We start from the raw sequence: 23,287 nt of genomic DNA, 5'->3' as shown, positions 1-23,287 counted from the left end.
AGGAAAACTCTCAGCAGACTGGCTAACCAGGTTAAGGGTAACTGATAGGCCTCACATCTGTTGGTGAATTTGGGAGATATACCCTGAACATGTGAAAACTTTCCCGGGCAGAATGGCTGGATGAGAACATTTTGTTCCAATGAGCCACGAAGGTGACTGAAACAGGCGCTGTGCAGTGTTAGGAGCCTGATCAGACGTTGAAGATGCCAGGGTCATCCACAGTATCCCAGGCCATCACCAGTCATCTTGACTTTTGTCCTGCCACTGGACTTATGACTCTGGAAGAGAGAATAAGGCTGACGACTTTGCCCAACTCTGCCTCATTTAAATCCAATTCACAAGGGAGTCAAGATATCACCCGTGAGGTCATTGGTCCTTCTAGAAAATGAAAGATGAACAACGACATAGCACAGAGCACATATGATCCAGGGGATGGATTCGAAGGAAACTCTCCACCAAGAACCCCACACCTCCCTATAGGCTTTGGGATTCATGGCCCTTCAGTAAGTGGCAAACTTATTCCAAAGTATAATGAAAAGAGCACCGGCTTCTGAGTCATCAACCTCTGCCAATTACTCATTGTGTGATTGTGGGTAAGTCACAACCTCTGTGAATCTCAGTTTTTTCATTTGTAAAAAGGGGATAATAACACCTGTAGAGCTTACCTTATGGGACTGTTATGAGAAAACACTTTATGAACATTTTTGTGAGGGACTTGGGTGGAAGCACGTGCTTATCAAATTTGTGTTTCATGTGTGAAGCTGGGAAGTATAGGTGACAGGTTGGATGACAGAATGGGGATGCAAAAAGATCGTGATAGGCTAAACCAATGCATGCAATCTAGTAAGATGAACCTTATCAGAGACAAATATAATGTTCTGCCCTTAAAGAAAGATTGATTTCATGAGTACAGAATATGAGATGATGTCAAATGAGAGTTTATAGGAAAAAGACCTGGGCATTTCAGCGGATTGCAAGCTTGGTATGACATAGTAGCCACCCTCACCCCTTGGGATTACTACCTGCCTATTAGACCTTTATGCAAAAAGTGGCATAAAAGCTATTGTCCAGCAACTATATGATTGGAAAAGGAGGTGATCTGGTCAAGGGAATAGCCCAAAGGAAGACTTGGTATTGTACCAGAACTCACAAAATAGTATAAAACTCAGAAAAAAATCCCAAGCACTCTGGGCAGATCCTCAGTGGAGGACTGATGAGGAAATGTGGATCAAAAGACTTAGATCTGGAAAGGAGCTTAGTGATTAGCAGCCTCTAATGGTAGAAGTAGTACTCACACCAGTAAGGTCATAGATCTACTGATGTATTGATCTTAATCTGCATTAATAGAAGCAGAGGCCCCAGAATGAGGGCAGTGATAGTTCTACTCTGTTCTATCCTAGTCAGCCCCCTGGAACGTTGTGTTCAATTCTGGTCACTTTCAGAAGGATGTTGACCAGCTGTAGAGCATTCAGAGGGAGCATGACCTAGATGGTGAGAGGACTGGAGCCATGCCATTGAAAGAATTGGTCATGTTTATAGCCAGGAGAAGGAAATGATCGATGATGGGGGCAGGGCAGAATATGCTAGTCGCTTTCAAGGGGATCAAGGTGTAGTAAAAAGAACTTGGGACCGGGAGACAAGGAAACAGGGTTAAAGACCCCACTCCGCCTAGCTGTGTAGCCTCAGTTTCTTTATCTGTAAGAGGGGAGTGTATGGTTGCCATGGAAAGGGAGAAGTTGGACTAAATGATGTTGAATGAAGTTGGGTGTGGGTCTCTTCCAGCTGTAACATTCCATGAGCTGATTTGATGGGCTGTCCCATGAAAGAGGGATTCAACTTCTGCTTGGTCCCAAAGGGCAGAACTAGAAGGAATGAGTGGAGTGCACAAAGAAAAAAAATTTAAGCTTCATTCAGAAAAAAAATCCTAATAATTAGAGCTGCCCAGAGTAGAATGGGTTGTGTTGGAGGTTGTAAGTTCCCCTTTATTGGAAATCTTTCATGGGAAGTTGGATGACTACTTGAAAGCATCTTCTAGAGAAATCTATCTATCTATCTATCTATCTATCTATCTATCTATCTATCGGATCTCACCATCTCATCCAGACTGGAAGTGCAACAGCCACTTGCAGCCCAATACTCATCAATTTGGAAGCTTTGACCCGGTCTTTTATTCCAGCCTGGGCTAGTTTGCCTCTCCTTGGGCAATCATGTGACCCCCAAATCCCTGGGGATCCCTGTACTGATGCCAGACTCAACACTGACACCCTATCAGCTGTAGCCTTCGAGCAGCTCAGAATTCTCAAACTCAAGTGATCCGCCAGCCTTTGCCTCTTCCAACAGCAGAGATAGCAGGTGTGCACCACCATGCCTGTCCATAGAAGAAATTCTTACTCAGCTACAAGTTGGATTAGATGGCCTCTGAGATTCTATGGTTTTCACAATTATAAAGTGTTAAATAAATAAATGACTGCTATTAGATGAGTGATTATTTTTTCTCCTTCCCTCTCCCCTCCCTTTTGCAAACATGGGTCCTGTGCCTGACACCTCTGTTGCTATCCCAGTTGCTTTACATCTCTGGAGTGAAATCCAGAGGCTTGAGTGTCTTAAACACAATCCCACAAAGTTTTCATTCCCTTTTAATAGGATACCTCCTTCTCCTATAAGTAGATGTCAAAGGTTGGATCTGGAGGCAAGAGCAGGATTCAATATCCCTTTCTCTTCTGCTCCCTCCTCCCAGTAGCTCTGGAGCCTACACACCTGAGCAAGCAAAGGCTGAGTGTTTAGATCTGTTCTCAAATTGCAAAAAGCATAGTTGAGGCTGTACTCTAACTGTAATTTAAACCCTCTCTCCTGCTTTCCCATGGCAAGGATGTGCTGTGTTCTTTGTTCTGGTTCTCTTTCTTCTCCTGCCCACTCTGCCTGTCCATGTAAAACATGTGTCTCTTCTGCATTAGCAAGTTGCCTTGCTACAGGAAAGATCAGTAGAGCACAGTTATGCTTCTTCTGATCAGAACTTCTTGTGAAAGGGAGAGGCGCCCTGTGGGGACATTCAAGGGGCTATTTGGCCAGACTCAGGCCTGGAAAGTACACACTGACCTCCCCAGAATCTTCCCCCTCCCCTTGTCCCAGGTCTAGTTGTTTTTTAATCCTTTTCAAAATTCCAATTCTGGCCTAGCTTTTCTAGCTCTGTAGACACATACAGCCCAGTCTTTTCCATTTACCAAAGAGAATATTAAAAAAACAAACTAGTAAACCTAACTTTAACTTTGGATAAAACCACTCTAGACCTGCCCCTCTTATACCCTCGGTGAAGGTACAACAGGGCTCAGAGAAGGATTGTTATACCGGCAGCAAGCAAGACACGTCACAGAATATATTTTAATTGGAGAATTTATTAGCTGGCGGCCATCTGGGGCACAAGCAACCCAAATCAGAGTGGCCCCGAACAGAGCTCAGGGAGAGATTTTTATACCGATGATCAAGCAAGCAAAAGGGTACAGAAGCAGAGGTTCAGCGGTTAGATATTTTTCTTAACTGTATGGGTCATTGCTCAAGGGTTGGACACAAGGAACAGGGATGTTAGCAAATGTCCATCTTTGCATAACCTTATCCTTTTTAGCTGACAGGAACAGGCCTCGAGGGGCCCCTCGAGGCCTAACTGCGTTCATGTTGCCTTATTATTTTACTGTTTGGGGGCAGGGGCCTTGAGGGTCATACCCATAACAGGACTTGTTTGTTCACTTTGGGTGTAGGTCAGTTCCTTGTTCCTAAAGCCTTCGTCTTGAGACAGGGTCTTGTGCTAATTCAGATCGAAGCAAGAGGGTGGGGGTCTCTTGGGGGATTACAGGAATGTGTGGCAAGGCATTATCTTCTTGGTACACGGATGTGTGCTGTAATGCAGGGAGGGGTCAACAACTGTCCTAAAACAGGGCTCTTTATTATAGATCTAAACTGCAATCTTAATTACAAGTATCACAGGATGGTTGAAGTAATAGAGACCTATTAGAAGAAGCTGTACAGGACTAAGATGATCCCTTCAGGGAGGGATGCTGACAGCAGGAAGAGTAGAGGATTGTAACCTATAAACTCATAAAAGGGATTCATAGATGGTGGTGGGAGAATGGAAGGCTTGTTTACAAAGTTGTGTAGTGACAGAAGATGCAGGTTTGAATCTCAGCCTTATGTCTTACTAGTTGTGTGACCCTGGACAATTTGCTTGTCTCTCTGGGACAGTCTCTCCTCACTTGCAAAGTGAGAGGGTTTGAACAGATCAGGGGTTCTTAACCTTGAACTTACAGACCTGCAGAGGGTCCCTGGATAGATTTCCGGGGGTCTATGAACTTGGATGGGGAAAATATGTTTATTTCAGCATTATTGGTTCCCTTTATAATCCTATGTATTTTATTTTATGTATTTAAAAACATTATTCTGAATAGGAGTACAGTACATAGTCTTCACCAAACTGCCAAAAGGATGCATGACAAATAAAAGGTTAAATTCTGTGATTTTGTGAAATCCTAGGATAGGAGAATAAGTCTCTTCCTTGGAACTTGAGGGAAGGGGATCTAGGTTGTTGTTTTTTGTCCTTCCTTCTCAGAGAGAACCATGACATTAGGGAGGTGATGCCAAGATATAAAAGTGAATTGGATTTAAGTGATACAGGGTTGTGCAAAGTCACCAACCTCGCATTCTCTTCCTCAATTTCTCCTCTGGAGCATCTGGGTCCAGTGGCAAGATAGAGATCAGGATGACTGGAGACGGTCCTGGAGGCAGGGCCTTTTTAAGCTAAGCTAAGGTCTTTAACAGGTCTCAGTTTGACTGAGGCAAAGTCTATTCAATGAGTAAGGTTAGATAAAAGGCAGAAAATGGCCTCTTTTACCTAATCAAAAAAAAAATCAATCTGGGAGGGGAAGACTTTCAGGGTTTCTGGCCAAAACAGAAATAATTACTATTTACATTCATTCTAAGCCAATCAGGGCCCAAACAATGACCAAGTGGGGCTTGGCCTGACACCTTTGTTGTCCAATCAATGAGAGCCCAAAAGGAAGGACATTAGTGGTAAACAAATGGAACTCATTACTATGGGCAGAAACAGGTTCTGAAAAGGGCTTAAAAAGATTCCTGGGTCACGGATCCCCAACAGTTTTTTTTAAAGGAATTTTTTTTTGATTAAAGGAAATCATGAGATATGACTTTATCATCTTCATCTCCCTGTCCCCAAGCCCCCAGCATAGTGCCTGGCATATAATAGCCAATCAATTAGCATTTGTTGAGAGACTGAAGAAACAAATGTAATGAAGTACCAGATTTTGTGGTACAAGAAATCAATTTTGTAGAAGATTGGAAAAGAGAGATATGTGCGGGCTGGAGAAAAGAAGTGTTGACTGGGTGGGTGGGGTCATGACTCCCAGAGGAAATAAGGCTTAAGCCAAAGGAGATGAAGAAGGAGGCAGAAGGAAGCAGTTCAATGTTAGTGTCAGGCAAAGGGATTGTGGGATCTTAGATTTAGAGGTGGAAGGGACCTTCAAAGTCTAGTCAGATCCGCTCATTTTATGGATGTGGAAACTGAGGTCCTGATGACCTGCCCAAGATTGTACAAAGTCCCAGGTGGTGATAGGGCTTTAAATCATTGTTCTGTCCCTTTCGGAACTATGCGGCTATCAAGTCAGTTCAATTTCATGGGCTTCCTCACCATCCTCACCAATGAAATAGGGTGAATGCTGGCAATCATGACCTTATGAGATAATATACAGGGGAAAAAGTGTGCCAAAGGCTCTTAGGGGCACGAAAGTACCTGATTATATTTTGGGAGACTTTACTGCACCTCTTGGCTCATGCTCAGAAAATGTGGGAAAATCTTCCCGCTGCATGAACCTTCTTCTCGCAAGCACAGTGGTAGAGGACAAGATAGTTTTGTTACAAGAACACTGTGAGTTCTAAGATAGTATGGTGCGGCAGAAAGAAAAACAATCAGAGTCTGAGGAGCTGGGTTCAAATATTCTGTGTGGCCTTGGACAAGCACTTTCAATTCTTTGGCCTTAGTTTCCCTATCTGTAAAATAAGGGGGTTGGCCTAGATGATTTTTAAGGTCAATTCCAGTTCTTTGTTTATGTTCTTATCACAGGTGAATTAAAAAGGTTTCCCTCCAAAGCCTTTGTCCCACAACATGTATCTCACAGTCTTCCTCAACCTCCCCATGGATTGTTTGCAGCAATTCCCACTCTATCTATCTATCTATCTGTCTGTCTGCACACATACATGTACACATACTACACAATACATGCATACATAGATGTGTATATATGCATACATGTATATGTACAGATATGTGTGTATATACACATATACGTACACATATACACACATACACAATAACACATGCACATTTACATAGATACATACACGTGTATATATGTGTGTATGTATGTATGTATATGAAAATAAGTTGACTTCCCTGTCCCCAGGACACTGCTTCACTTTTCTCCATGTTCATCTCCAGGCCATTATGACTGTATCTGTTGGCGAGCTAGCCTGGGGTAAGGGGCTACAGAAGGGAGACAGAGACAGACAAACCTCTTTCCAATTCTGTAGCAAATCTCCTCCCCTTCACTTCCAGGTGTTCACCTATGGTCTCTCAAGTCTGAGGGGTCAAAAAGGAAGACCCAAACTCACTGAACAGGGTTACCCTTGTAAAGTACTTTGTGGCAATGTAAACTATTTAAATCAAATTAAAGCTGGGGAGGAGGGAGAGAAGACATTGGTTTGGAGGTGGGGGCCAAGTTTGATCAAAAGTTCGGAGGTGGGAATGGACTTGGTATATTCAGAGTCATGAGACTGGCCTGAGTGGAGCAGAAGCAGAAAAGGTCCAGATGAAAGGCAAAAACATGGAGAAAGAGAAAGAATGTTAGAGTCCAAAGGCCCGAGTTCAAATCTCAGTTCTGTTCTTTTATTAACTGTGGTGTTAGGCAATAATATCTGACAGTTGGATAGAGTTTTGAGGGTTACTAAGCACATTACATGCATTATCTCATTTGGTTCCAGCAACTCTGTGAAATAGGTACTGCTGGTATTATGATCCCTGTCATACAGACGAGGAAACTGAGGTTCAGAGGGCTCCATGAAGTGGAAAGAATGCTTGATTTGGGGTTGGAGACCCTGGGTTCTGTTTCTGGTTCTGCCACTTATTACTTGTGTGATCTTCAAGTCACTTCAAGTCAATGGCCCTTAGTTTTCTCATATGTAAACAGGAGGCTTGGACTAGGTGACCTACAAGGTCTGTCTGTGTTCCTGAATATAGCTTTGGGAACAAAGATTGCTCACTCAAGGATCGGTGATTTGTCCACTGTCACTAGTAAGTGTATGAGGCAGGGTTTTACCTCAGTGTCCCTGACTCAGACTTTCTGCTGTAACATGTTGCTTCCAGGCACATCATTGAAGAAGTCATTTAATCTCTCTAGTCCTCCTCTGTAAAATTAGGGTCTTGGTGAGTGCTGGATGTAGAGTCAGGAAGACCAAGGTTAGAAGCTTGCCTCACATACACTTAACTCTCTGGGACTTACTTTCCCTGTCTATAAAATGAAGGTCTCTTTCAGATCTAAATCTCTGATCCTAAGATTGGAAAATGTGATCTAGAGTCAGAATACATAGGGCTAGGTCTGTATCCCAAAGAGATCAAAGACAAAGGAAAACGACCTATACGTACAAGAACATTTCTATCAGCTCTTTTTTTGTGGAGGCAAAGATTTAGAGATTGAGGGGATGTTCATTAATTGGGGAATGACTTAATAAGTTGTGGTGTGTGTTTGTGATGGAGGACTATTGTGCTATGGCTTTAGAAAACCCTAGGATGAACGGATGCAAAGTGAAGTGAGCAGAATCAGGAGAACGTCATACACAGTAACAGCAATATTGTATGTTATCAGCTGTGAATGACTTATTCTGATCAATACAATGATCCAAGACAATTCCAAAGGACTCATGGGAAAAAATGCTATCCACCCCCAGAGAAAGAACTGATGAACTCTGAGTGCAGATTGAAGCATACTTTTTTCACTTTCTTTGTTTTTCTTGCTTTTTTTCCCCCACATACCTAATATGGAAATATGTTTTGCATGATTTCCCATATAGAATTGATATCACATTGCTTGCCTTCTCAAAGAGTGGGGGAGGGGCTGAAAGGAGAAAAAGAATTTGGAACCCAAAAATTTAAAAAAGTGAATACTAAAAGTAAATATATAATAAATTTGTTTTTTTAAAAAAGATTACATAAGATTTTGAATGCCAGGGATATGATCACCCATTTCTGCTCTCTCCTCCCCCCACTTGACTCCTGATGCTTATTGATAGAGCACAGGGATGTCAATGTCATCCTTGGACAAGAGGCTCTTGGTTCTGCCTCCGGGTCTACAGAGCTGGGAAGAATCAGAGAGAGACAAGGTTTATATAATGTCAGTAGGCATTTATATTTTGTATACAATAACCCTTAAAAGCTGCCTGCCCCACTACTGCTAGAGAGCTCATTGTGATTATCATTGCCAGCTCTTGTCGTCTCAGTGGCAGAAGTATGGCAAGGAGTATGGGGCAGAGAGGATCCCCAGAAACTGAACAACACTAGCCTGGGAAGAAACTTTTGCTCTGCATTCAGACCAGTGCTATATTATCAAATTCTAATTATAGGAATTATATAATTATAGGAAAGTGGTCTATATAATACATAATAATATATGAACAACATACTTTTCAAGGTTTTTTTTTACATCTATCACCTTATTGGATCTTCACAAACAACCCTGTAAGAGAGAGATTATGGAGAATTATTATTATCTTTATTTTACAGGTGAAGACACTGAGGCTGAGAGAGGAAAATGACTTATTCAAGGTCATACAGCTAGTTAATAGAAGGAAGCCATTCTTGCTCTCCAGAAGCTAGCAGTCTAGTTGGAGTATAAGTCTTAAACACAAAGGATGATTATAATACTGTCATTTACATGTCATTTTCAAGTTTGTGAGGTACATTATTTATAGTATCTCATTTGAACCCCCAAACAGCCCTGTCAGATTGGTACTTCAGCCGTAACGATGTTACTAAAGCCCAGATCTTACCGTTTCATTCCTCTACTTCATAGACTCCAATGGCTCTCTATTACCTCCAAAATTCAATATAATCACCTTTATTTGGTACTTAAAGCCTTTTACATGTTGGTCCCTTCCTGTCTTTATAATTTTCTCATCTATCATTCCCCTCCATACACTTTATGGTACAGCCATATTATCCTACATGTTATTTCTCATACATGATGTTCCAGCTCTGCTCTGCTCTCACTGCCCCCCATTCCATGTCTGGAATATTCTCCCTGCTCATCTCCACTTTTTAGAATCCCTGGATTCCTTTAGTCTTACTTCAAGTACCACTTTCTGCAGAAGGCTTTTCCTGGGGGCTGATGTCTTCCCTTCAAAGTTTACCCTCCAACTAGTCTGTATTTATCTTGTATATACCTATGACATGTGCATACTGTTTTCCCATTTAGAACATAAGCTTCCTGAGGGCAGGGATTGTTTTGGCTTTTTCTTTATTATCTCCAGTGTCTAGCAAAATGCCTGGCACATGGTGAGTCACATAAGAAATGCATATTGATGGATCCACCAGTCCCCATTGTATAGTAGTTTCAGGAGGTCACATGCTTTGCCCATAATCACACAGAGGGGAGATCTAAACACAGGTCTTCCTAATTCAAAGTGGAACACTCTTTCCCTTGTAGCAAGTTGTACTTCAATACTTCATTTAGGCTGAAGTGAATATAATTAAATGTCAGAAAGTACAGTCCCGAGACCTGGAATTTTGGTCACTCACTCCTGGGAACTTGAGTGGTAGGGCCTGATTACAAGGGAGGAGAGCTGAGGAGTGGGCCCAGGAATGAAGGTAGAGATCTCAGAGGAAGTAATAAGCTGTGGAGTCATGGGTCGAAGGTCGTGGTAATGATTCTTTACTTTTGTTTGGCAGCTTATATAGGGTGCCCCAAAGAAGGAAGGGAACGAGCATTTATTAAGCACTTACTGTGTGCCAGGCACAATCCTAAGCGCTTTACAAATATCTCAGTTTGTCCTCACAACAATCCCGGGAAGTAGGTATAATTATTATTTCCGTTTTATAGTTGAAGAAACTGAGGCAGAAAGTGCTTAAACCACTTGTCTGGGGCTGGATTTGAATCTAGGTCTTCCTGAGTCCAGGCCCCATGCTCTATCTACTGTGCCGTCAGGCTCTTCCCTGCGTTTTCATATCCATTCTCCCATTAGGTTCTCGTAATAGCCCCTTGAGGTAGGCAGGAAAGGTGTCATTAACCCCAGTTGAAAAATAAGGAAACTGAGGCCGGAGAAGCCAGGAGTGCCAGAGGTAGAAGCAATGCCAGAGGTTGCTTTATCTGGTCAGGAAGCAGTTCTAAACAGTGGAGGAGAACTGGCCAACTAGTGGGGGACTGACCAGGACTAGAACATGGGTCTTCTGACTTCAGGCTGGTGTTCTCCCCCTCGCCACACTGGCTTGGTATGCCACAGGTCCCATGCTTGGATGGGTAGAAGCCTGGGCCAGGAATAAAAGAGTTTGGGTCATGTCATCAGACTGTCTTTCTAATCCTGGGCTCTGACTAGCTCACCCCTAACCAAGGAAGACCCGTCCTTGTCGGGGAGTGCAGGTGGCTCCCAATTAGTGGAAAGCGTGCTCAAAGTGGATGATTTGTTGAAAACAGATGAACATACAAAGGCCGGATGTACTCTTTTTGGAACCCTGCCCCCTTTCTGCATGATTAGTCAAGCCACTAGGCTTGCACATTGGCTGATGTAGGCTGGGTGCCAGAATCTGGTGCCAGCTCTGAGCTTGGGCAACCGGCTGCTTATTTAAGACCCGAGTCTCTGGCACCATCTGGGCCTCCATCCGCACTTTGTTGGTTCTTCCTGCTGCATGAGAGAATGGATGATGGGATGTGGCCTCAGCTCTGGTTGATCCTTGGGCAGGTTACTGGACTTAGTGGGGTGAGGAAACTTGGTTCTGTGGCCCTCGGCCACTCAACCTTCCACATATATAATGGAGGGTTTCCTGTGCCCCTGCGCTCCACAGGCAACCAGGACCATGACAGCTGTTGCTATTCTCTGTGTGTGTATGTGTTAAGGCATTCATGTGTATCTGTGTATGCATACATTATGTGCACACATTATATATGTATATGCACGTGTATGTGGGTCTGCATATGCATGATTGTAATGTATGCCTATGTGGATTATCAGATGCATAAGAATGCATATGGCCATATGCCACATACATGCATATGCATTGTACGAATTATTATGTACGTTCCTGTGTAGATGTGTGAAAGTGTTATACATGTGTGCATTGTGAACATGTATTACATATATACACGTACATACATATACACATACACATACAGACAGACACATATACATACATACACACATATACATATACGTGAATACACACATATACATATACATACATACACACATATACATACACACATACATATATACATATACATACACACACATATACATGTGTATGTGTGTGTATACATGTGAATGTGTATGGTCACCAGAATTCTATTTAGCTTAAACATTTTGCATTGGCCCTCCCTACATTTCCTATGTTGCTCTGAGCTGTCCCTCCTCTTCTACTTGTTAGGGGAAGGTAAGTGGCTCAGCGGAAAGAGTGCTGGGCCTGGAGTCGGGAGGACCCGAGTTCTAATGTGGCCTCAGACATTTACTAGCTGTATGACTCTGAACAAGACGTTTAGCTTCTGTTTGTCTCAGTTTCCTCATCTGTAAAGCGGGGATCATAACAGTACCCACACCCCAGGGCTGTTCAGAAGATCAGATGAGATGATGATGCTAAGCGCCTAGCCTAGTGCCTGACATCTAGCTATATAAGTGTTAGCCATTATCGTTATTATTTCAACTAAAACAAACAGAGATACCGAAATCCTAGAGTGAGCCCTGCCTGGGAAAATCCCTTAGAAGGGAACAGGAAGGGAGGGGACACTCTAATCTGGGGAGGCCCTTTGCCCGTGCTGCATTCATTTTCACAGATGCCATAGACTAATGAAATCCATGAATGCATGAATAGGTCCCAGAATGTATATTTACTAACAGCTGCTACTCATAGGTGGCAAAGCACTTTCTGTATTGCATCATCTCACTTGCCCCATGTTGTGGGTGCCACAGGGATTATGATTCCCGTTTTACAGATTAGGAAAGTGAGGCAGAGAGAGGATGCATGACATCAAGATGATCGAGCAATCATGGAGTCATAGAGACCTCATGTAGTCCAAACCCAGGCCATACAACTGTTAAGTGTCAGGGGCAGGATTCAAACCCAGGACTCGTCTGACCGTTGGGCCAGAACTCTTTTTATATTAGAGTGCCTCTCAGTGCTTACATTCATGAATCAACAAAGATGATATATAAGAATGTTTGCTTTCTCCAGTGTGCCGTCTGGAAGACTAGGTTTGTCCCTGGCTGGGACACAAGCTGGGTGACCGTGGCCGTATCACTTTCGATTTAGTTCAACAAATATTTATTAAGTGCATACTGTGTTCTAGGCACTGTGTATACTAAGAAAAAAAGAATCAGTTCCAAGTTCATTCTACTTGGAGGACAGGAGGAAGGGGAGGCAGGTGGTATAACATGTACACAGATAAGTGAATAGAGGGTAGTTTGAGGAAGGGGTGAGTGCTAACGATTGGAGGAATGAGGGAAGCAGGAGGAGGCCCCTTTAACCTTGTGGGGTTTCATTTTACAGATAGGGTTTGTATTAGATCGCATCTTGCCCTGACATTCAGAGGCCCACCTAGAACAACCTATGAACCTGCTGGTGGAAGCTTGAGATTCGTTTGCCAGAGAACAGTGGCTTTCATGTTCACTAGAGCAATTAGAAATTCATTTCAGTTCAATGGGTATAAGCACTTATTATGTGTAATGGCACTTGGGATACAAAGACAGAAATGAAACATCGCTTGCCCTCAAAGAGCTTACATTCTACTTGGGGGATTGGGGAGGACATCATTTACATAGATAAATAAGCAGAAATACATCAAAAAAAATTACAGAGTAACTGGAGGGGGGCGGGACTAATGACTGGGAAAATCATGAAAGGCCTGTCGCAGGAGGTGGTATATGAGCTCAGCCTAGAAGGTTGCTAGGAATTCTAGGGGCAGAGGGAAGAGAGGAAAGCATTCTTAGCCCAGGGGGACAGTCAGTGCCCAGATTTAGAGGCCAAATCCAGCTTTCTTGGGATTTACATTCCTATTGGGGTGCTGGTGCTGGTGATCAGAGCTCCTCCGGAGGGCAGGGATTGGTAGGGGCAGACATTGGGGTACAGCACAGTGGGAGGGGCTTAAAGTGGGTTTGGGTGGGCAGAGGAACTTCGGGTTCATAATTTTGTAACAATTCAGACATGAGTAAATGTCCAGTTATTGGTTGTCATGGGAAGCAGGAGGGATGCCTGAATACACACGTGGGTCCCCAGACTCATAGCCACCTCTTCCCCCTTCAGACACTGACCCAAAGTTGCCTTCAAACTGGAACACTGATACACATTGCTTCACTCAAATGATCCCAAACACAAGGGAAGAAGGAGTCCTCCTGTAAGGGAGGGTCCTAGATAACTGACAACTGAAATAATCCTTCCCTGGTAACCTAGAATACAGAGGACTCCTGGGGACCAACTTTTTAGGTTTTTGTACCTGTTTATTTGATTCTGACCTCAGTGCCTTCATGACCAACATGAGAATGTCAAACGTTTTAAGTTAGGAACCCCCTAAGATCACCCTCTCCCCTTCTCCCAGATGCCAGGTGACTCCTTTACTCTCCCCCAGCCCCCCTTCCCTTCCAATGTTCGCTTCAACCTGTAACTAGATCCCTGTGTTTCCATCCTCAGGTACTTTGAATTTTATGAAGGGCCTTTTGAATATAACTCCACCAGATGCCTGGAACTTCGCCACGACATCCTGGAGGTGAAGGTGCTGTCCATGTAAGTGTGTCCTCTTATCAAAAGTTCTCTGGTGAGGTGGGGTGGGAGAACTTTTAGCCCACTGATAACCTGTATGACCCTGGGCAACTCCCTTCTCTGGGCCACGACTGCCTCGCAATTGTCCTCCAGGATTTGACTCGAGAGCTCCTAAGTCCTAGTTTCAATATTTTGGGATTCTATGAAGTCCAAGGTGTCCCAGAAATATCAGCTCAGTTTTCTGCTATTAAAAGCTTAAAACTTCACTAAGACTTTTGGGACACTGTGTAGCAGGAAAGGAGGTATTGACAGGGCACTGTACCTGGAGTCAGGGAAACCCCAAGTACTAATCCTGACTCAGGCCCTTACTAGCTATGTGACCCTGGGTGAGTCTCCGTACCTCAGTTTCTTTTTCTGTAAAATGAGTGGGTTGGAATTGATGGGCTCTAGTATCCTTTTCAGCTCTAGATCTGTGATCTTATGAAACATCTCTCCCATACTTCAGGATAGGCAGAAGGATAGTTGGGATGTCTGAACACCCTGTTTAAGCAACCAGGCTCACGTCTGTGTAGGAGGTCAATTACCCTTAGTGCTAATTTTCAATGATATACCTACATCCAATAAGACATTTATTAAGTACCTTCTGTGTCTAAGGCACTGTGCTAGATCCTGGGAACCAAAACAAAACAACAAAAAAAAGAAACCACCCCTGCCCTCCAGGGGTTTATATTCTACTTTAAGAGAGATAATACATTCTCAGAAAAAATATGATGCAAAGAAAGGAGAGACCAGACAAAGTGTTTGAGAAACGTTTTGGGAAAGAGAGGACAGTATAAGCTGAAGGGACTGGGGACAGGATAAATGGAGCTGAAGCTGAGCCTTGAAGGGACAGAGAGAATCTGAAAGGCAGAGGTGAAGAGGGAGTAAATTCCAGGTCTAAAAGCCTGATGCTCTGTGTGCACAGAGATGGAAGAGAGCATATTGGGCTCGGGAAACAGCTGGTGCCCTATGGCTAGAACATATCATGTGTGAAGAGGAGGAATGTGCAGGAAGATTAAAAAAATGCAGGTTGAAGCCAGTTTGGAGAGGGCCTCGAGACTTTCCCAGATGGGCAAGCTTTATATTTTATTTTAGGGACACCAGGGAGCCACTGACCCTTTTTTGAGTAGGTGAGTGATATGATCAGACCTGTGCCTCAGGAAGATTATTTTGATACCCGTGTGGAAGATGGACTGGAGGGGAGAAAATCTGGCAGAAGGAGCTCTATTAGGAGGTTCTATCGATAGCTTGGGAGAATGGTAATGAAGGTGGGGTAAATAGGGGTAGAGAAAGGGATAGATACAAGAGATGTTATGGAGGTACGGTTGACAGAATGTTGTAAGTGACTAGATGTGATGAGGGCCAGGAAAGAGTTGAGGATGCCTCCAAGGTCATGGCCCTGGATAGATGGAAAGGTGGCAGTGCCCTCAACAGAAACAGGAAAATTTAGAGGAGAGTTGGATTTGGGGGAAGTCCCAAGAGGGAGAGAGGGAGGAGAGAGACAGAGAGAGACAGAGACAGAGACAGGGAGAGAGAGAGAGAGAGAGAGAGAGAGAGAGAGAGAGAGAGAGAGAGAGAGAGAGAGACTGAGAGAAGGAATAGAAGAGAAAGGGTCCCAGGACAGAGTCTTAGGGGAAATCCACACACAAGGGGTGGGAAATAGATAATGACTCAGCAGAGAAGATTAAAAAAGAGTGATCAGACAGCTTCTCCTGGTTCTCCTACTAGGAAAGAAAAGTATCTCAGAAGCCAAGGGAGGAGAGCACACGCAGAAGAAAAGGGTGGTCATTAGTGTCAAAAGCTTTAAGGATTTCACATGGGATGAAGATTGAGAAAAGGCCATTGGAGTTTGCAGCTGACATCATTGGTACCCTTTGAGAGAGCATGGTCATTAGAGGGATAGGCCAAGAAGCCAGAATGTAAGGGATTGAAGAGGGAGGGGATGGTGAAGAAGTAGAAGCAGAGAGGGGAGAATACTCCTTCTCTGAGCTCAGAGGTAAAAGGAAAGAGAGGTACAAATTATTTTAGTCCAATTTGGGGGTAATTAAGAGTTAGCTTGTGAGTGTCTCTGCTGTCTTTCTCCTCCTCCTCTTCAGAATCAGAAACAGCATTTAGTGAGGGCCTATTCTGCACAAAGCATGAGACTGGGAAGAGAAATAGAAGACATGGTTCCTTGCCTCGGATAGCTTACAGTCTGGTTGGGGCGATGGCACAGAGTCATAGGAAGTTTACTAATGATGCAAAAGGAGACTATGCCAAGGACAGGATGAATGAATCAATAAAAGCTCCTAGGAGAGGCCAGAGGAGGGAACGATGCCTCCACCACCTTGGGCCCAGGTCAGCAGGAAAGGCTTCATGGAGGAGGTGGAGACTTGAGCTGATTCTGGAGAGTAGGCACAACTAGACAAATAGAGAGAAAAAAGGAGGGCAGTATTTTACATGAAGAGAGGAGGAATGATGAAAGTGAAAGTGTGAGGTGGGAATACATGGGGCATGTTCAGAACAGTAAATGATGTACCAGTCTTGCTGGAGTAGAGGATTGGTATAGAGAAATAAAGGGAGATAAAGTTGGAAAAGTAGGCTGGGGCCAGAATGTCAAGGGCCTTGAATGCCAGGCTAAAGAATTGTTAGTCGGAAGTTGCCTTGCAATAAGAATTTATTGAGAACTTTCTATATACCCAGCTCTGTGCTAGACATTGGGGAGGATACAAAGAGGCTTGATGTGGTTCCTACTTTAAACATGAACACCCTCTGAATCACATTCTACAATTGCTATATCCAGATGTGCACATTAAATATTAGAAAGATTGGATAGAAAATTTAAGAGGACACAGAGCAACTTAAGGGCACTTAAATAGTTAATAATTAATCAACCAAACTTCAGGTAGTAGCTCGTTTCCAACAGAATGGCACCCAAGGCAATCCTTTTCTTTTTTCTAATGGCACCACACTCCCTTCTCTGAGTAAAAGTGGTCAGAATCAGGGAAATTATTTAGCCACTTGACATGATTTTTCTATTCTTAGAAATGTTGGCATCTGGAAAATTTCAAAAATGTGTGTGTGTGTAGGGGGGGGGTGGGGTGGCTAATGGAAACATAATAGGTACTGAGTAAATTTTAAATTGAAATATTATTACTACAATAATAATAATTATGAATATTATTACTATTCTCTTTATCTGGAGTTCAATTATCTGGCAACCTGGATTAACTGGAAGGCAGCCAAGAACCCCAATGTAGGCAAAATAAGGTGTCTGAGAAGCCAAGCAGTTGATCCATTTACTTTTATTCATAAATGAACCCCCTCAGGCTCTTACTTAGAAACTATTTACTCTTATTTTGGGCGATCTGGGTTTTGACCACAACATGTTAGAAGAAGGGACAGAGAGACTGGCATAGGCAGGGAGAAGTGATAGCTAGACAGCCTTCCATTCAGAAAAACTCTACAAAGCCGACGTGGTACTCAAAAACCCACCACAGGTGGGGCCGTTTTGTGTAGGTAAGGATGTTTCGCCCTGAAGACATCACTGTATTAAAGCAAAATGCAATTGATACTCTGAGCGATGAGTCATCGAGAAAAGGTTAATTCCTGATGGATGATTTCTAAGGTTCCTTCCAGCTCTTTCTATGGCACTATGTTCAGTTCTTTTGCTTAAGGAAGCAGAGAAATATAGGACACATTTTAGAGACTTCCTTCAAAATGGTGAAGACAAAAGCAATTTTTTGACACTTAAAAAGATAAGCTTTAGTGATTCGCTTATGTGGCACAATTGATTCCTGTGTGATGCTGGGTTTAATAAGGACTTTCTTTCTCTCTCTCTCTCTCTTTTTTTCCTCTCTCCCTTTTTGACTTGACCTGTGATTCCATCAGTGTAAAGAGCTCCAGGTGAGGAATTCTCCCTACCAATGCAAATTGGCACCTGCTCTGCAATTGATCATCTTAGAGAATTGTCTGGGGGCACTGAGAGGTTAAGAGCCTTGTACCAGGGTCACAGAGTCAGTATGTGTCAGAAGGCAAGACCCCCTGACTCCAAGGCCAGCCCTTGATGCGTAATGCCATACCGCCTTCCATTTAATATTACACTTTAAGGTTTTCAAAATGTTTCCTTTCAACTAACCTATGAGGTAGGTGGTATGAGGGTTACTGTCCCTCATTTACAGATGAGGGAACTGAGATTCAGGAAAATGAATTGATTTGTCCACGGTCACATGGTTGCAAGGGTGATTTGAACCCAGATCTCTTAGGTGTAGGGATCACTACACAATACCACACTATCTTTTGAACCTGACATTTGGTCTTCTAGAATCTGGATGAGTGAGGGGCCTTCCCTGAAGGGCACCTCTATTCTCCCACATCAGGGCCGTAAATTGGGGAGTAAAAGAGCTACTTTATGGTGTCCTGAGAGGGCCATGTTCATTTGGACTGAGAGTTGATGCTGACCTTGGACTGTGATAAGAATACTGGGGTTCAAAGTGAACTGGGTCAAAATTTACTAGGGAGTGAAATCTGGTGCAGACTCCTTTTCAAGGAAAAACCCTCTCTGTACTCAGAAGTGCTCAAATAGGTCATCCTTCAGACATCCTGGTGATGTGGGCAGTGGGGCCTAGTGAAGGGCCAGGTTTGGACTTCTTATTGTCAGGGAAAATGCCAGCCTGGAGGGTTTTTGTTTTTGGTTTGGATCATTTCTCTGGGGAGAAGGCATGTGGGACAGCCATAGTAGGGTGAAGTGGTGGTAGTAATGGAGAGAGTGAGAGAGTGTGTGAGGGGTAGAGGTGTGTGTGTGTGTGTGTGTGTGTGTGTGTGTGTGTGTATGTGTGGTGGGGGATGGGGCATGATGTGGGTGTCTGACAGGGGGAGCAGAGCAGCCTGGGTGTGAAGTGGGACCATTTACCCCTTGGGCTGAGGGTGATGCAAGACTTTGCTATGAAACAGCACCTCTCTCCTGACTCTCACAGAGTGGTGTGCTAGGCAGACAGAAGGTGATGGGGAGAGAGAAGGTGAGGAGAGCAGAATAGGGGAGGAGGAGGTGAAGAGCAGGGTGGAGCAGGAGAGGATGGGAAGAATGGCAAAAATGTCTCTCTGGATGAGTTAGTGAAACCAGTTTTGTGATATCATTAAGGTACTGGCACCAAGCCACGAGTTCCTGTAGGACTGACCTTTTAACTACAGATAAACTTACTAAGCACGAGTGTCTTCTGCACCTTCTCAGAAACAATACTATGTCTATTTTCAGTTTGTATTCAAATTCTTCCTTGCCCATCTGCTATTTTCTTTTAGGTTCAGACTTTTTTTTTCTTTTTGCAAGTTAATTAATTATTATTATTATTATTTTTAGTTTACAACAGTCGGTTCCACAAGTTTTTGAGTTCCAAATGTTCTCTCCTCCCCTCCTCCCCCCAGAACAGCATGGGTTCTACATACACCTTCGCATTAAACTTATTTTCCCAATAATCAAGTTGTAAAGATAGGTTCAAACTTTCTTTCAGGCCATGGGCCCATGGACAGCTGTCTAGTGGGGCCATGGCACTTTTTGACTTGGTGTGAAGTTCTGAGCATATGGTCTTGTCTGTCTTCAGTCCTTAGGATGCTGGGTAGCTACAGAGAGCTCTGGGCTCCAAGGCTTCCTTTTCGATGTTGGGTTCCTAGACCAGTCTGAGAGGATGTGACTTTGATGTTTCTTACTTCCTGTTTCTTTACTTTTGTCCCCAGCTCTTCCTACTCTATGCTTCAGGTGTCTAGTACCCATTGGCTCTCTTCTTCCCTTGTCTCCCCAGGACCTGATCTTGTAAGAGGATTTGTGATCAGTCATTGATATGTAATTGTGAAGATGTCAGAGAAGTTCATAGGATGGTACATGTAAAGCTGCGAGTAACCTCAAAGGTCATCTAATTATAGGATCATTGACTTAGTGGTCAAAGAGACTTCAGAGGCCAACTAGTCCAACCCCCTCACTTCACAAAGGAAGAAGCCGAAGCCCAAGGACTCAGTGAGTCACCCAAATTTATACAGCGGGTGCCAGAGGCAGATTGAACTCAGGCCCTCTTCTCCCTCTGTGTATCCCTGCTTCCTTTTCCTAGGGGAATCAAGAAGCAGCTTTGGAAGATATTTTGTGGGACAGGAAGGCTTTTTCCTTTCTTTGAAATCATGCTGCTACACTCTGCTTACCTGTATAGTAGAGCCTGGTTTATAGGCAGTTAATTTGTTCCACTCATCACCTATGGAGGCATGTTTCTCCAGAATGAACCCGAGATTTACCTTGTGGTGGTTTACCATTTCCAGTTGAGGGTAAGGACTAATATCCTAATTTAATGTGAAGCATAGTCTCTTTTATGGGAATTTTTTTTTTGACCAGGTAGGGTTGGTAGGCTTCTTCATCACTCCAACACTCAACCAAATTTTAATGGAGGACCTAACCCTAACCCTGAGCTACACACTGTGGGAGGTAACTTCAGTGGCTCTCATTTCTGTAGGCCTTTAAGACTTACAAAATACTTTCCTCAAAACAATCCTAATATAGTCATATTGTACACATTATTATCCCCACTTTTTACAACTGAGGAAAATGAGGCTTCAAGAGCTTAGGTGTCTCATACACAGTCACTCAGTCCACAGGTTAAGTAGTAGAGTCCAGCTAAGTTTAATGTTCTTTCTCTCCTTTCTGGACCGCACCCAAGGGTGCACTCATTCTGCCGTGGACAGTGAAGAGAGTAGCTAGATTACACGAATTCATATGCAGGTGCTAATGACTTAGTCTGTTTCCCTACCCAGAGTACTTGTGTTTTAAAAGAGGATTCTGCCTGGAAGAATATTTAACCCAAAGGAATGAACCTTTAATATGGGAATGTCAATACATCTCCTGCACCTGGAAGAGGAAAATAATTAGCGGGGGAAGAAAAGGGACATTTCTCGTGCCCTACAGAGTACATCCTATCTATTCACCAATGCACTATATCTGTGTTATGAAATAACGAGAAATTAGATCAGTCAGGTTGGGGTTGGGGAGAGGATGATGAAAGAGGGTTTGGGAGACCTTTTTCTTGTTCAACAAACCCACGTATTCTTTCCACGACAGCTTTGATACAGCACAGAAAGGAGACCTCCACTGGTTAACTATAAGGACCCAGGCTGGGCACATCTACGGTAAAATGCAGATACATTACATTTCAACAAACAGCTCACTCCTGAACCCCCTGGAACAAGATTATTTTTTCATCTCTCTATCCCAAATACTTCACTTTTTGGCCTTCAGTGAGAGCAATAAGGGGTGTGTGTGTGTGTGTGTGTGTGTGTGTGTGTGTGTGTGTGTGTGTGAGAGAGAGAGAGAGAGAGAGAGAGAGAAAGAGAGAGAGAGAGAGAGAGAGAGAGAGAGAGAGAGAGAGAGAGAGAGGGAGAGGGAGAGAGGAGGGAGACAGAGAAAGAGACAGAGGGAGGGAGACAGGGAGACAGACAGAAACAGACACAGACAGGACGGAGACATACACATAGAAGAGAGGTTGAGTACATATTCCTCTGGGCTCACTTACAAGTCCATTTTCAACTCAGTTTGGGATAGAGAATAAAGCTGGATATATGGCTTTGGGAGTCATCTTCACAGAGTTAATAATGAAATACGTGAAAGTGGATGAGATTTTTTTCCCTCTCACCTTCAGGAAGGGAGAGCGTATAAACATGCGAGCCAGTTAGCTTCAGTCAGCCCTTTTCTACTCTTCAATTTTTAATAGTTTTTTCCTACACTGCAAAAACCCATCGATGTCATTGGCAGCCATCTGCTTTCCCATGGCAGGGCTGTAGAAGAAGTATTCTTTGTTCCAGAACCTTTCTAGCTGCTTGGGCTTTGCAAACATTTGTTCCCTTTCTCTGTCAGCAAATTAATGGGTACACAAAAGATCATTATGGAGCAGTTGCCTATCTGCTCCCAGTAGTAGAAAGGCTTATTGGGAAAAGGAGAGAGGGACACCCTACAGGGCCCCTTTGTGGATGGTGTTCTTTCAGATTTGGCACTGTGCAGTACAGCCTGACCTTGCACTGTTTTGTTGGGCCTAGTTTCTTTTAATCCTGTTGTGAGTGGGTTTTTTTTTCTTGAACTTTCAATTTATACAGGATGAAAATGGCTGAAATTTTGTGGTGGGAATGAAGGTAAAGGGGGGAGGGGCATGGATCAGGGGATCTCTAAGCACCCTTTCAGCTCTATTGCACTACAGCTGCCTCTTGTCACAGCCCAGATGAACTCCAAAGATCCTCCTAATTCTCATAGTTGATTTCAGGCTGGAATAGTTCATATCTCCCTGTTCTCTCACACTTTACCAGACTGGACCCTTTCTACCCTAAAGTCCTCTGGCCAGGCCTTTTCACTGTCAGCATCCTTTGGCAGGGGTGTCTTCCCTAAACAGAGTGGGGAGCCAGAAGAAGGATGTGTGGTGTAGTAGAAGAAACATTGATCTTGGAGTCCCAGGACCTGGATTCAAATCCAAATTCTGTCACATTACCTATGTGATCTTGGGCAAGATGCTGGTCATCTAACCTGATCTGTGCTTTTTTCACAAATGAGGATACTGAGGCCTACTGGAATTCAGTGACTTACCCAAGGTCACAGAGGTAGGAAGTGGCAGAGCCACTTAACTCTCTGGGTCTCAGTTTCCTTATCTGTAAAATGAGGAGACTGGACTAGATCCCTCTCAGGTCCTTCCCAGCTCTAGAACCCAAGGAAGATCATAATAACCACTCACAATTTTATAGCACGTCAGTGTCTTGGCAGGTCAGATTCTTTTCTTTTTTCTTCTCATAACTGCAGTTACACTCTAAGGGTCCCAGCATCCCCAGAATCATGCTCAGTGGGTGGCTGCCCACTCATAAGACTGGCCTTACCCCCAGGCCAATGGGCAAAAGTTTGGTTATCTTGTGGGACGAGAAGACAGCAGCAGTGACTTATTTTGAATGCTAATAGTAGGTTTTGCTTGTTGTCAGTGAACAGCTAAGTCCGATGGAAGACTAATAGGTGAGTTAAACCCTGGCTGTAAGCCTCCCGCTATGACTCTGCTGTTAGAAAAGTCAATGATGACTCTAGTCCCTTGATGAAGGTCATTCTTGCAAGGAACCTAGAAGGATTAGGGCTGGGCATGGGGGAAGAAGAGAAGGTAAGGACACTGCAGAAACAAATAGTGTCAGCATCATGAAGTTTCTTGCCAGTGTCTTCACCAAGGGACCAGACTCTGCTGACACTGCCGCTGTGCCATGACC

At 43.7% G+C, this 23,287-nt stretch overlaps 1 protein-coding gene across 2 annotated transcripts in view; it reads left to right on the top strand.

Annotated features, from left to right (window-relative positions):
• The window catches only part of ST8SIA5 (ST8 alpha-N-acetyl-neuraminide alpha-2,8-sialyltransferase 5), a 132,991-nt gene that overhangs the window by 69,418 nt on the left and 40,286 nt on the right, over nt 1–23,287 (top strand). For both annotated transcript variants that reach the window (XM_036756067.1, XM_036756058.1), the window contains one exon: nt 13,943–14,035. In XM_036756067.1, the coding sequence (XP_036611962.1) occupies nt 13,943–14,035 (93 nt within the window). The remainder of the gene's footprint in view (nt 1–13,942; nt 14,036–23,287) is intronic.

The sequence above is a fragment of the Trichosurus vulpecula genome, chromosome 1 (genome assembly GCF_011100635.1).
Source record: "Trichosurus vulpecula isolate mTriVul1 chromosome 1, mTriVul1.pri, whole genome shotgun sequence".
Classification (NCBI taxonomy): Eukaryota; Metazoa; Chordata; class Mammalia; order Diprotodontia; family Phalangeridae; genus Trichosurus; species Trichosurus vulpecula.
The sequence above is the reverse complement of the archived record's forward strand: the minus strand, read 5'-3'. Positions and strand labels throughout refer to the sequence as shown.